Raw genomic sequence first — 14,681 nt, forward strand, 5'->3', positions numbered from 1 at the left:
AAAACTACTAGAATTAGTTTCAATGATTATCACAGTCCGTTTCATGTCTTTAGTCTTCTGAGCAATAACATTTCAGCGCGAACCAGATATTCATCATGGATTAAAGAAAAATATATAAAGTCGAAGATTTAATTCTCGCCTTTTTTTCGCCTTTTTTTATCGAAGCCACGATTTCTCGGGCAAGGCTGGCGCGCTCTGTTAGACACAACCACCCCGTTCGACAGCGATCCGAATACTGAAACGAATCCTTCTCCCTTCTCTAGCTTCCCCCTCTTTGTAGCGTGGCCGACGCGCTCTCTTATTGGTCAATCTTTGATTCTCTCCTCTCGCAGGTCTCTCGCAGGTGTAGCCCAAGCAAGTTGAACGAAGCGCGGGAAAACAAATCACGCCAAGCACAATCCACGTGGATCCGAAGATTGAAACAAATGAAATATTTATTTGTCTCGAAAGTGGCATGCAGACATTAATATATAAATTTAAATTTCCAGGCGTTCTCACTTTTCACATCAATTACAGAGCTTTTATCACAGTTTAAAGGGGATTAGTACATTAAAAAAATTAAAAAATTTTTAACCAAGGCCTGCAGCAAACTGGCAAAAGTTGAAAACCCCCGTTTTTACCACTGCACTGCATTTAAACCCTTTTTAACACTGTCAGGGTTCGATTTCTTGCTTGTTCTCTCGGTCTTCTTTGACCTGAAGGGTACGCAAAAGCAGGGTTCGAGGGTGAAAATCAACCTATCGTGCAATCTTGATCCCAAATTTATTTTATTCTATTTTCAATCGATCTTTTAAGGTGGCAGTTTTGTTGCAAGAGTTGAAGTTTCCAGAAAAAGGGTTGGCTGGTGTAATTCGCATAATGCCCTTCTCGTGCTAAAGAAGCAGCTGCCGCTTTGCATGCAAGCGTGGAGAAGGATAAAGGGTCGAACAGTATAGGTCCCGCGATTCAACACCAAAACAAGCTCTGACAATGACAACCCTAACCTTCGAAGAATCTTACAAATATTACAAAGGCAAGGAAATTTATCGCTGAATAAACTAAACCATCGAAAGGATCGCGAATTAAGCTAAATGCAATAGGGACTATTTAAATTCACAAAGTAATATTAATTTTCAGCCGATATATACGTAAAAATGACACCTTTTGATTCTCCAACTCGTGAATTTCCTGCGAGAAAATTAGGCGCACGATAATATTTTTACGGCAAAGGATGAAAATTTTAAAAATTGTCGCAGCAATTAATGCACAACATATTTACCTATTAGTTTGTATTATCTTCAGAAAATTTTAAAACTTCTACCGCGATCCGACCGTAAAATTAATGAATATATTCATATATATCTCGCTTCTTATAAATTAATTAAATGGGTTAAAGCAAAGAATAGCAAAAAAATTGGGTAGAAAAACAAGCAATGCACGCGCAACCTTTACAATTAGGCAAAAGCGGCTAGGGCTAGAGCGAGAAAAATTGAAAATTCTTGCTTTTGAGCAAGAATTAGCAAAAGCAAACAAATTTGGGGGAAAAGCTTGCTTTTTTGGGCAACAAGCAGCTTTTAAAAGTGACCTGCCGATATTGCTCCAGCCGATGGGCACTAAAATAATTAAAAAAACATCAATAAATCATCCTTGGCGACCGGAAATTCTAGCTCGGCAGAGATATATTCTCGGTAATTAATTGATTAAAAATTTATATATACCAATATCCATTTTATTTAGAAAAATTAACAACAACTTTGATCGCACGATGCAAGTAAACAAATTTATCATTTTACTCTATAAAATTCCCTGCTTTTTTCAATGTATCTCTAAGGTGACGATAGTTGGAAGTTTCCATCAGAAAAAGAGTTGCTTAGCAGCTGGCATAATATGTGCTTCACGTCCCAAAAGAGCAGCTTCACCATTTCAGGTACAAGGACAAGGAAAGCGTAACAAAGTTAAGTTGGTTAGTTAGTTAGCGGCTGAGGAGTAGAATGCAGGGGAAAGTACAGGTGGTACCATAAATATTTCGTGCATTAGCCGCTGGCCCAAGAGCGACAATCAGTGTCTGGCTTCTGCACCCTCTTTGGCTGCTGTGAAATTCAATCCCCGTTATTTTTTTAGTTTTAGCGCGTCAATCACACACGCAAGGAAAATTCATTCATCCTGTTTATCGATTAGCTGCGTGACTATAGCGAGAGAAAAAACCCAACCCTCGTCCCAAAAAGAGTCTGATAGAATTATATTTTATCTCTTTTGCGCCTGCCAATCTCGTTGTTTTTTTCTTTCCGCCGGACACGCGTCTTAAGTCGGTTGCGTAGCTCAATGGGTCAAAGACCTCGCTTGGCTGCGCTTTTCGCCGCAGAAAAATCAGACTGGTTATACGCGTGCAGCTTCCATTGCCGGGAAATTTTTCTCGGTGACGATTCCACGGCGCCAACCACTCTCACGCTAATTGGCGCTTTATCTTCCGACTCGAAAGGGATGCTCATGGACAGCAAGGGAGTTTTGTACTTTGTCCAGGAGAAGGAGAAAAGGGTTACCGCTTGGGACACGAAAGGCCCGTTCAAGGAGGAGTTGCTGCACAAGGTAAAATCTTTAAAAAATGGTTTAAATATAAAATACGAGTCGATGTTTCAGTTCGAGACGGACGTGGACTCGATTAACTTTGCGCTGGACGGCGCTGATAACCTTTGGCTGCTCTCGCACGACGCAAGCAGCCGCTTTTTTCTTCTCAAAGGCGAATACAAGTCAAGCGCAAACAACAAATAGCACAACCTTGATGATCCATTGCGATTCTCCTGGCTGTATTTGATATAATTCTTGATTTTCATACTGGTATTCGACTTTTATATTGGTTTTTTCAAATTAAAACACAGTTTATGGGAAACTTGAGAGTTTTTCTTTCCTATATATAACATATTTTTCAGTGGATGTAAATATTAAATAACAGATTTTTTAATCGTTTGCTTGACCTTCACCTACCAACACACACTCTCTGAGGATGATTGCCTTTATAAAAATATCTCGCGGAACAAGGTCATCGCTCTTTCTCACTATCAGCGCGGCCGCCGCCGCCTCAACAAACGCTCTAATTCGTAAACAGCCTGCTCTTTCGGCGTGCTGACGATTTATTTTATTCGCCAGTAAACAGGCAGAAAATTTTGGAGTTAAAAATACTATAAATTTTTACGAATAAAACAGGTCGTGAAGATTCAATTAGTTTTGACTTGCTAAAGTGTGGGGATAAACGTATGTGCAAAGCGTAAATATATGCCGCATATTAATCGATTCATCTTTGAAACATATTGAAAGCTCTCTCTCTGACCATAAAATGCGAACACTGTCATGCCAACGTCGAACAGCAGCTAATAAATTTTCCGAGAATAATAATATACGCCAGCGGGGCCTTTGTTTTTTCCGGTGTAACCAACGGCCATGGAAAGCACTGCGCAGCTGACGAGGATGGTTCTTCGGCAACGGATGTCAGCGCAGCAGAGAGAATAGAATTTTCTGTAATAATTACTAAAAAGAAAAGCATGCCCAAATTGTAATTCTAATTCGCAGGTTGTAAAATAATTAAATGACAATGTTTGCGTGTGTTATTTTCAAATAGTTAAAATATGTTAAATATTCATAAAGAAATGCATGCATTTTTCATTTGTCGAAAGGATGAGACGTAACGTATATATAGACACTTTAAAACAGCTTATTTAAAGGCATAAGTGCAGAAAACTTTAATGATACTGCGCTGAATGCTGAAAAATCAACCAACACGTTTTCAAATATGAAGAGTTATATAGAGCGAATATGATAAAATTATGAATATTCAAGAGGAAACAGGAAAGGACGTCACTGTGCCTGACTCCACTCTGCAGAGCCAAAACTCTCTGAAATTTAGTTCGGAAAAAGCCATCACTGTGAAAAGCAACATGAATTTCGGTTTATGGACATTGCTCGTGATTGTTGTTCTTCAGACAATTGGGCATGCACAAAAACATGTAAGTAGAGATAACGATTTTTCTGGCTGTGAAATTTAAATCGACTGTTTCTTCTGAGCTTGCAATTGGGGGGGGGGGATGCAATAACCAGAAAAATGTTCTAATTTCACAGCCCAAAGAATTTCCACATAAATTGATTAAAATGACTTTCAGAGAAACAAAATTAAAACCATCAAAATCACATATAACAAACAGGGTTATGGTAGGGTTTTTTATTTTTAAAGAAAAGCGATTTTAATTTCAATCGCAGGTCCAATTAAAATCCCAAAATCTCTTCTACAAAACAAACTTCGGAGAAAGTATATCATCACTTGTTGCGGATTTAAAAAATGTCTGGCAACTGCGAATGCAACGGTGAAAAAGACAACTCCAACCAGCTCGGTATATATACATTAATGGAAATTTTGAAATCAGAGTAAAAATGTGTTTTAAAACAGACCACTAGCATTCTAACAGCAACGTCAACGTTGCCAACGGCAACGACGGCAGCCATGATGACAGGAAGCTCTGATGGTGAGTCATCATCGGCAGCACCAACGGATGCCATCACTATGCCGAGTAAAATAAAAATTCGAATAAAAATTCATGCCCATAGCGGTCCAAAAATCAGGTCACGATTCCAGTCCTAGCTCGCTTGATGTGACAGTTGTTCCAACTGACGCTCCAAATGAGGCCACAACTGACCTTAAAACTGACGTCACGACCAAAGCGGTGCCAGATGGAACCAAATTGCCGAATCCTTCGACCGATGCGGCCTCTGATCCATCCACGCAGGTTGTCCAAGACACGACAACTGCAATCGATAAGATTTCATCAAAAGTTGTAACACCTACAACAATATCATCAACACCTACAACAAGTAAGCCCACGGCGACAACAACTACGACCAGCATTACAACAACTATGCTAAGAACGACGACGTCGACGACGACCACAACAACAACAACAACAACTACAACTACAACTACCACCACAGTCCGTTAATGAATTTTTATTAAAACCTTATGGAAATTTAACTAGATGAAAATTACAGCCTATTCCTTGCAGTTTATCTTGCGCAGATTACAACAGTTTTCTTGCGGTAATTTTTATTCATGTCTTGTGCCTCATCAATCGACTCCCGAGGATCGAATTAGGTTTGGTTTTGCCGAATAACTTTTGACATATGCCGAAAGTAAAAAAAATACAAATCGAATTTTGGTCTAAATTTCTAGTAAAGAGATTGCATAGCGACACGGGGATAGTTAGAGCAATTAAAAGTGACAAGGCTATCTGCTGCGTCGCAGCCATTGGTGCTACGTCAGAGAGCCAATCAGAGCACATCTCTGGTTGCGTCAAATGGTGTTAATTTTTATAGTATCAGACCAGAATGTTACTGTTTTTGTGATTCCGCGTATTTTAGGCATGTTTTATGTCTAATTTTCAACCCGATTGAATCGGCTACCTTTCCAAACTTGAATCTCCAACAAAAAATCCCGATCTAAAATATATTTTTCTCATTTTAGAATAATCCAACCTCAGGAACACAGCAAAGTAGGTGTTTTGTGAAATTTTAAAGGATATATAATTTTAAAATAAACTCAGCAAAAGGAACGAAGAAGAAATCGAATTGTGACATGGAGTATTTTGTTTCTACCTCAACAGTAAGATTTTTTAATTATAATTCGGAACAAGGATAAAACATACAAGCGTAGGCAACGCGAAACGAAGCAGCAATGCGATGCAAGGCGCTGAACATGACCCTTTTGACCGTGACCTCTCTCGAGGGATTGGAATGCATGAACAATTTTGGAGGTTTTATTAGATCACACGTGCTGTGAGATCCATATTTTATTTTTCTTAATTAAAGCCAACACTTTCTGGACGAGCGGCTCGAACGAAGACGATCAATGCCATTTGGCAAAAAAGTACGCTTGGTGCTCGACGGGCTTCGATATGTCGAAAGAACTAATCGAATCAGAAAAAATGTGGTTGCCGCCCAAAAACACGATCCCTTCTGCCACGGAGCGTTGTTTGGCCGTTTCCTTATCCACAGTATCCACGAAACAGGGTCTGGTGCACAGAAAGTGCGACGACGCCCTGCCCTTTATCTGCCAGTATTCCGTCGACTGCCCAAAGATCTGCATCCGAGACGTTTGACTTAAATAACTTATTCAAATCATTAAATTAAATCTATCCCATTTCAGGACTCCTTGTTTGACTCCTCAGGACTGTTAAAAAGTATAAAAGGAAATTTAAAGTATTTTTAAAAGTGTAACCGTAAAATGTAGATATAAAATCATACGGTTTTTGGGTTGACATCGGAGCCTACACGTATCTCTTGGGGAACAAGCCAGTTTGTATCCGAGACTAGCATGGCTCCAAAGTCTAATTTTTGGCCTGATAGATGACGTGGTTGGACAGTTACCGCCAGTGTTGCGCTTTGGGAATGGAGGCGCTCAACATTGACAACAAATCTGAGCAATTGGGCCTCACTGCCCTGACCAGGGCAAATAAAGGTTTTTGGATATGTTTCACAAAACATCATAGTGTTACTTTTTATGTTTCAGCCAACTGGACTGCGAATTTCAATTACTGGACCAGTGGCACGTGGAAGGGTGCGCCTGAGAAGCAGTGGTCGTGGTGCGAGCCAAATGGACCAACTGTTTTCGCAAAGGGTCTTGTTTGGGAAAACCTCCAACCGGATAATAAAGGAGGCAACGAGAGCTGCGTGCATTTCCGCTTTACTTTGAACACAACTGGCACCATCATGACGGACCGCAACTGCGCCAATAAATATATATTCGCGTGCAAGGTATTGCTTGAAATTTATATAGGCCCTAAAACTATGAATTTAATTTTCAGAGTGCATTAAGGACCACCCCAAAACCTTGCGTTGCTTCCTGCCCTATAGGAAAATGCGAAAAAGATGTAAAATATATATTAATTAAAATTAATCTATAAATGTAGCATCAATCATAACTCTAGGATTCTCTCTTTGACACAAACTTAAATACGAATGAGAAAACTTTACGGAGTATTGATAATTTAGGTTAGAAAAAACCTTTTTGAATACTGTACTTTTCGTTATCCAGATTATTTCTCTTATGGAAACTGGTACGATGGGTGTGGTCGGAACTTTCTGACTTACACCTCTAAATTGGTAAGACATCAAATTTATTGTCATTGATTTACTCTAATTATTATCAAAAGTCGAACTGGATAGCCGCCCGTAACCGTTGCTGTGCTATTGGTCTGACTCTTGCCTCAATGGAATCAGCGGGCAAGTCGAGTTGCTTTTCCAGAATAGTCTCAAGTACGAACAAAATCTGAGAGTGACGAAATAATAAAAGTTTAAAATACACAAAAATTAAAGAATTTGCTCCGGCAACCTTTGGAGACTTCTGGCTTTCCGGCACAGATCTGGGGTGTGATTCAAACTTCCGCTGGTGCACCCTGAGCCGGGACTTCGTCGACCCTGAGGTCAAATGGAAGGAGGGACACCCGAAACCCGGTCTGGACTGCGTTTATCTCGAACTGAGGAATGGATCCGCGTTGCTGGCCACCGATAACTGCGCCCAAAACAAGAGTTTTCTCTGCGAAGTGAGGAAGAAGGCTACCTTCCAAAGGGCCATGCAGACAGAATGTGCAGAAACCTGGGACATCACCGTTGGTAAGGCCCGGAATTCATTCCTTTGAGAAATTCTGAATGGAAAACCAATTATATGCAGACCAAATCGATCTTCTAATGAACGTGACCACTTTTCTCACGGCAACTATATCGCTGAATTTGAAGGTTGGTTAAAAATTAACTCTCGTCATAGATATCATAAATAAAAATACGCTTTTTAGTGTTTCTTGAAATGCGTCGGAGTGGAAATTGGAATGGTATTGAAAACAAAATTGAAAATTGCACATGTTCATTTTTAATCCAATCTCCTGTTGGATTTTAATTCATATAAAACAGATTATAAACAATTATTTTTCTTCAGTTTGGCATTGGAGGATTGGACGCTTTAGCAACGCTGCGACAGATAGAACTCGTGTCCCAGGAGGAACCCACGAAATTGGAGAGGGGATTTGTGGCTTATGATCAATGCAGCGGCATTAGTATGTCTATTTTCAAATAAATGGCAGGAATTCATTTTTAAAATAGAAACAGACGACGAGTGTGTGATTGCCTATGAAACTTACAAGTGCGGCCAGCAAAAAGCGCCTGATTTGGTCTCAAAAATCATCACGAACAACTACGATAATAATACAATGGTTTGATAAAAAGTGTAATTGATATAATATCTGAATTTTTTGTCTTCTGAAAGCTGTACCCACCTACTCCTTGCGTTCCGGTGCGCCGAACCTGTTGGCTTTCGAGCACTCTTCCTTGCGTAAAAAACGTAAATTCACTCATTGGTTTGCAGGACGTATTATTAAAAATTTAATGTTAATTTGTAGCAAACGGCAATAGACTTATTGTATAAAAATGATGAAGGTAATTAATTCTTTACAAATGCACTGAAATCGCGTTTGATAAATTCCTCTCGAGATTCCTGAGTTGTGAAATCTTTTTTTTTTAATTATTTCGATCCTCAGGAATCGATCGTATCTTACAAAAATGTGGTTTTAGTGACACTTGATTTGAAAAATTTGGTTTTACAAATCAGCATTAAATATAGACCGATTTGGAACCATTGCGAGACCTGGTGGATCAAACAGGACATTTTATGTGACCAAACAAAATGCAAAAACGGTAAATATTCGCCATATGTTTGCCAATTGAAATTTAAACACTCTCTTGCAAATTTAGACTCCGTATGATGCGTACACTCATTGCTGCGAACTTGGAATGTATCTCATAGAACCTCAGACAAAAGCTGATATTGAATTTATAACATTAACTACTGGTATGGTTTCTATATGTTTTATTTCCTTAAAAATAATAATAACAATTATATACGGCACAAAAACATCATGTCATAAAGCCAAACACGAAAATAATTATAAACCACCTTTGATTTGTGCAGGTTATTACTCTTTAATGATGGTTGGCGATACAGAATTCATCAACCAGACGCACGAGGTTTGGTGTCGCAGCCGCACTGTTTTGGCAGATGACATGTACGATCCGAAACAAAGATACTACTGCAATCCATCACACCTCAGAATTGATCCAAATACATGGGCGTATGATTTGTTATCTATAGGACTTTATATAGCTGATCCCAAGAGCATATCGAAAGAAGTCACTGGAGATGTGTACCCTGACGTTTCAAAAGTTGTTAATGATGTTCAGCGGTATATCTGCGAGAAACCTTAGCAAAAATTGAATCTTGAAAGCAATCAAGATGCGCACGTTGCTTGTTCTTAAAATGTTTGATTACTTTTGATTGATTTTTCTTATTTTGAATGCAAATTGTTTGGTTTGTAACATGAAATAATCAATTTATATGATCGCACATTTCATATGCTATGTTTTGTTCTTTAAAAATTGTACAAACTGCAGTTTTGAAAACTGATATATATATGTATCAATAATATGAAGAGAATAAATAGTTAATTTCGTGGTGGCGGCTTAAAATTGCTAAATTTTTTCTTGATTTCGTTTTCCAAACTTTTTTAACTTTGCACACTTTTGCTAGAAGCAAAAGTCAAAATTAATTGGATTTTTATGGAAGTTCATACCTCATGGTTAATAAATTGACGATAATAAAAGATGGAGAGGAACGGATACTAAAAGATTCCGAACCAAGCCCACTGCGAAATATTGAATTCGGCGTTCGATGTGCACCAACGAGAGCCATCGCACGCCGTTCCTTTCCTGCTTCCGGACAGCCAAAGTCCCATCGGCCTGTTTACATCCCTCCTTATTGAAATTAAAACAAAAAGAGTGGTATTGAATGATATTTTTTTTATAAAATCACCCAACAGTGCATCTACTATGCACTTCAGTTCTTCAACCGTTTCGAGGGAAACGAGATTTAATCCGTACTGGCAGCGCACCATAACGCGGCTTCTCGAACGGAAGTCTAACATTCTTGATTTTATATATAGGCTTTCTATTTCTAAAAATTAAAGCGTATACTATTTTATTTCCAATGAGATCTCTGCATTGCACATTGCGCTCATCTAGTTGCCAAAATAAACGACACGTTTTCGCTCGTTTCCGAGTGGTCCGGCGAGTTTTTCGTTTTCGCCCTTAAAGCAAACAAGGCGAGGACCATCGACCGGAAGACTGGCCCGTTCTCTAAGGGTCAGGGCGGGGTCAAGGACGCCGCTTGGATGATCGTTTCGCCGCTGAACAATCTGCTCGGCTACGCGTGCAGCTTCCAATGCCGCGAAATATTTTTCGTCGACGACACCAAGAAGCCGATCTCCGTCACGCCGATCGGCACTTTGTCTTCCGACTCGAAAGGGATGCTCATGGACAAAAATGGAGTCTTGTACTTTGTCCACGAGAAGGAGAAATGCGTCACCGCTTGGGACACGAAAATTCCGTTCAACGAGGAAATGCTTCACAAGGTAAAATAGTTTCGTGTCTATCATTTACAGGAAAATATTTATAATTTTTGTTTTAGTTCGAGCCTGACGTGGACTCGATTATTTACGCGCTGGACGGTGCTGATAACCTTTGGCTGCTCTCGCACGACGCCAGCAGCCACTTCTTCCTTCATCGAGGCTCAAACAGCACCGATTGTAATTATTTTAAATAAAATGAATACTTAAAAAAAACACGCGGTAATTCTGATTCTTTATAAATTTCAGTTGGAAATGGCACGAACTGAGTTTCTCAAGTTGCACGTCAAGGAAAGTGATGAAATCGTCCTGATAAAATGATTTTAGCTTCTTGACAATATTTTATCCTGTGTGCTAATTAAAAAACTAAATAAAAAAAATGTTTTTTGTTATATTGTGTAAGTGAATCAGTTCCAGGCCTGATAATCATATATTTAGGGTATAACCGGGGGGTAGTTTTTGAATTCTGATAGTTAAAACTCTCATTTAAAATTAACAAAAATTTCAAAGTGAAAAATTCCTTAATTTTGCGTTTTTTGAAACTTTGCAACTCTAGATCTCAGGTTCTGAGCATTTCAATTGCAGAAACTACCAACCGTTTCAATCTTCTACACCCACTCTGAGCAGCTTAAGTGTTAAGGGGGTGAATACACCCCTCTAATTTCATCCCCATTGCTGCAATTTTGATAAAAGCGATTATCATTCCTGTCGCCACGCTCAGTGTTGCAACTTTAAAGGTGTATGGCAACATAGGGGTTGAGAGCAAACACCCCTTAACCTTTCAGCTACTCAGAACTAATTGAGACGAGTCTAACGGTGGGTAGTTTTTGAAATTGAGATGCTTTGAACCCGAGATATAGTTTAAAAAATTCAAAAAACGCAAAAAAATGTCAATTTTTGTGATTTTTGTGAATCCTAATCTTGGGTTTTCAGCATCAGAATTACAAAAATCACCCCCCGTTAGACTCGTCTCAACCAGCTCTGAGTAGCTGAAAGGTTAAGGGGTGTTTGCGTTCAACCCCTAAGTTGCCGTTAAGCTGTAAAGATGCAATAGTGAGCGGTGCCAGACGGTAGTCGCTTATTATCAAAATAGCAGCAAAGAGGGTGAAATTAGAGGGGTGTGTGCACCCCCTGAACCCTTCAGCTGCTCAGACGAGATTGAGACGAGTCCAACGGAGGTTAGTTTTTGCAACTGGGATGCTTAGAAGCCGAGATAAAGAGTTGCAAAGTTTCAAATAACGCGAATTGAAGGATATATTTGAAAGTAAAAAATCTGCCGTTATTAGTTCAATAATTTCTTGCGAAAAAAATAGATATTTTTTTAGAACATTTACTTTTGCTTGTGTTATATACCACTTTTTTGTTACAAAAGGCGGCAAAAGTATCGCTGTCACAAAAAATCTTTGATATCGCGCGAGTCTCTCTACTTGGGGCAAAGTTCAAAAATTTAACTACGCAAAAAGAAGCCGATAATCGTTACGTATCAATCAGCATCATTCGCAGTCACTGCGGCTCTCTCGCTCTCTTCACAGTTGCTCCGAAACGCCAGCACAACTTGAAATAAATACATTTCAAAGGTAAATCTATTCAAATTTGTTCGTACCGATTTATCAAATTTACACGTACAATTTTTAAACCCGTATTTTTATTTGTTCCTTAAATCTTTTTTTTAAAACCGCAAATATTTTTGCAGGTCGATTTTCCGTCTCTGGAAATGAATTTGTCCTCCTTAATAATCGGGACGCTGCTGTTCGGCATGTCCGCGGCCTTCTCTCGAGTCTACGAGTGGAACGAAACCCAATTTTCCAAAGAAGCGCCTTCCAGCATGGTTCTTTACGGCGACAGGATTTTCTTCGGCTTTCCGAACAATAGTTCAAGCGGAACTAAAGCTCGTTTGACTTTCGCGCGGCTGCCTGGCGGTGACAAGAGCAACCCTTCCCCTCGATTTCACCCTCTTCAGGAGGAGGTGGAATGATTTTAATTCAAAATTTCCTGTTGTTTAATTTTTATTTCCGCAGATTGGTGAAAATTGCGACGCAGTGCAGAGCGTGATTGACCTAAAAACGGACGAATTGGGCCGGCTGTGGGTGCTGGACGGAGGTTCTCGAAACTGCCCACTGACCTTTCGGATTTTCGACCTGAAAAACAACGACTCCCTTTTGCTCGTGCACCCTCTGGCGGGAAACCCGAGGAATATAGTCACGATTGCTGATGTGTTTGGCGACAAAGTGGCCGTCGTCTCGGAATGGACTGGAAAATTTTTCTATTTTGTTTTAAATGAAAACAAGACGGTACCGTCCTCTGATCCGATGACTGACCCTTCGTATCAGGGTCAGGGAATCAAGGACCTGGCTTGGATACTCATTTCGCCGCAGAAAGGTCTGTTTGGTTACGCGTGCAGCTTCCAGTGCCGGGAAGTTTTTCTCGCTGACGATTCCACGACGCCAACCACCGTCACAAAAATTGGCACTTTGTCTTCCGAATCGAAAGGGATGCTCATCGACAGCAAGGGAGTTTTGTACTTTGTCCACGAGACGGAGAAAAGGGTTACCGCTTGGGACGCGAAAGGTCCGTTCAAGGAGGAGTTACTGCACAAGGTAAACACCCTTAAAAATGGTTTAAATATAAAATACGAATCGATGTTTCAGTTCGAGACGGACGTGGACTCGATTAATTTTGCCCTGGACCGTGCTGATAACCTTTGGCTGCTCTCGCACGACGCAAGCAGCCGCGTTTTTCTTCTCAAAGGCGAATACAAGTCAAGCGCAAACAATTAGGCAAACAACAAATAGCACAACCTTGATGATCCATTGCGATTCTCCTGGCTGTATTTGATATAATTCTTGATTTTCATAATGGTTTTCGTTTTTTATGTTGGTTTTTTTTTCAAATTAAAACACAGTTAATGGGAAACTTGAGAGTTTTTCTTTCTTAAATATAACATATATTTCAGTGGACATAAATATTAAATAACAGATTTTTTAATCGTTTGCTTGACCTTAACCTACCAACACACTCTCTCTGAGGATGAATGCCTTTATAAAAAAATCTCTCGCGGCACAAGGTCGTCGCTCTTTCTCACTATCAGCGCTGCCGCCGCCGCCTCAACAAACGCTCTAATTCGTCAACAGCCTGCTCTCGTTTCGCCGTGTCTGACGATTTATTTTACTCGCCAGTAAACAGTAAACAGGCAGAAAAATTTTGGAATTAAAAATATTAGAAATTTACACGAATAAAACAGAACGTGAAGTTAATCTCAAGAGATTCAATTAGTTTTGACTTGTTAAAGTGTGCGCATATGCAAAGTGTAAAAAGGTCTAGATATAAAAATTGTATGCACCTCTTTCTGCCACGAAATTAACTATACTAAAATAAAAAAAACATATATATTACTTTTTATTAATTTATTTGTTCAAAATGAAGGTAGATCAACTCTTTGACAGAATAAAATATAGAATTTTAAATAGCCAAAATTCAATATTGCAAACTGACACTCTCTGCTTTCACAAAAAGAAAACTCAAAAGTGGTCACCCAAAAAGAAAAAAATAGTGCTCATCTTGACAAATTTTTTTCTAGGGTTTCTCGCAGATATACGTCTGCACATCGGAAACCACTTTAGAAGGGTCAGGGTACACTGCTCCGGTGACTACGGTCTTAGCAGAGGTCTTGGGGTCATTTATTTCCACTGGGTAGGTATAAATTATGCTATGTATCGTTCTGAGGTACGTCGGACCGCATTGGTATCTTGAAGCCGCTTCATACAAGGCATCCGGCAAAAGGGTGCGGCTGCGACACCACACCTCGTGCGTCTGGTTGATGAATTCTGTCTCGCCCAACATCATTTTAGAATAGCCAGCTGCACCAAATACATGAATTTAAATTCCTTATCAACATCGTGTGCGTCAATTTGTGAAACAAAAGAAGGTTTATAATTTTTGTGTTGATCTTCCTGGACAGTGAAGTTTAAAATATTTGAAACAAATATGTGAAAAATCGTTATATTTGTAAAAGTTAATTTAATTTTTAAGAAAATAACATGGAATACCAAAGTTTGCTGTGAGTAATACATAATCTGCAAGCGTCTGAGGTTCTACGAGATTCATTCCAAGTTCGCAGCAACGAGTGTAGGCAATATATGGAGTCTAAAATTGCAAGAGCGTAAAGTTCAACAGCCAAATATGGTGAAAATATTATTTACAAGAATTGCGTTCGGA

The 14,681-nt window shown here is 39.4% G+C and overlaps 2 protein-coding genes across 2 annotated transcripts; both read left to right on the forward strand.

The window, feature by feature from the left end:
* The first annotated feature begins 7,078 nt into the window (after positions 1–7,078).
* Positions 7,079–10,678, forward strand: LOC135943864 (uncharacterized). Its single transcript, XM_065490530.1, has 6 exons — positions 7,079–7,082; positions 7,333–7,629; positions 7,688–7,752; positions 7,949–8,066; positions 10,084–10,472; positions 10,529–10,678. The coding sequence occupies exons 1-6, from the start codon at positions 7,079–7,081 to the stop codon at positions 10,661–10,663; spliced, it is 1,008 nt and encodes a 335-aa protein (XP_065346602.1). The 3' UTR covers positions 10,664–10,678.
* Positions 10,679–11,956: 1,278 nt separating this feature from the next.
* Positions 11,957–13,373, forward strand: LOC135943058 (uncharacterized). The gene is made up of 4 exons (XM_065489451.1): positions 11,957–12,043; positions 12,160–12,432; positions 12,485–13,063; positions 13,115–13,373. Exons 2-4 carry the CDS (start codon positions 12,181–12,183, stop codon positions 13,241–13,243), a joined length of 960 nt encoding a protein of 319 aa, XP_065345523.1. The 5' UTR covers positions 11,957–12,043; positions 12,160–12,180; the 3' UTR covers positions 13,244–13,373.
* Positions 13,374–14,681: the final 1,308 nt, after the last annotated feature.

This window comes from Cloeon dipterum, chromosome 4 (genome assembly GCF_949628265.1).
Source record: "Cloeon dipterum chromosome 4, ieCloDipt1.1, whole genome shotgun sequence".
Lineage (NCBI taxonomy): Eukaryota > Metazoa > Arthropoda > Insecta > Ephemeroptera > Baetidae > Cloeon > Cloeon dipterum.

What these genes read in the sequence shown, in the direction of transcription:
- LOC135943864 (XM_065490530.1), top strand. An exon ending in AACCTGGGACATCACCGTTG is followed by an intron (nt 7,630 to 7,687) that starts GTAAGGCCCGGA and finishes AATTATATGCAG; the next exon opens with ACCAAATCGATCTTCTAATG. An exon ending in CTATATCGCTGAATTTGAAG is followed by an intron (nt 7,753 to 7,948) that starts GTTGGTTAAAAA and finishes ATTTTTCTTCAG; the next exon opens with TTTGGCATTGGAGGATTGGA.
- LOC135943058 (XM_065489451.1), top strand. Translation starts at nt 12,181, where the DNA reads ATGAATTTGTCCTCCTTAATAATCGGGACGCTGCTGTTCGGCATGTCC. An exon ending in TTCACCCTCTTCAGGAGGAG is followed by an intron (nt 12,433 to 12,484) that starts GTGGAATGATTT and finishes TTATTTCCGCAG; the next exon opens with ATTGGTGAAAATTGCGACGC. An exon ending in AGGAGGAGTTACTGCACAAG is followed by an intron (nt 13,064 to 13,114) that starts GTAAACACCCTT and finishes TCGATGTTTCAG; the next exon opens with TTCGAGACGGACGTGGACTC.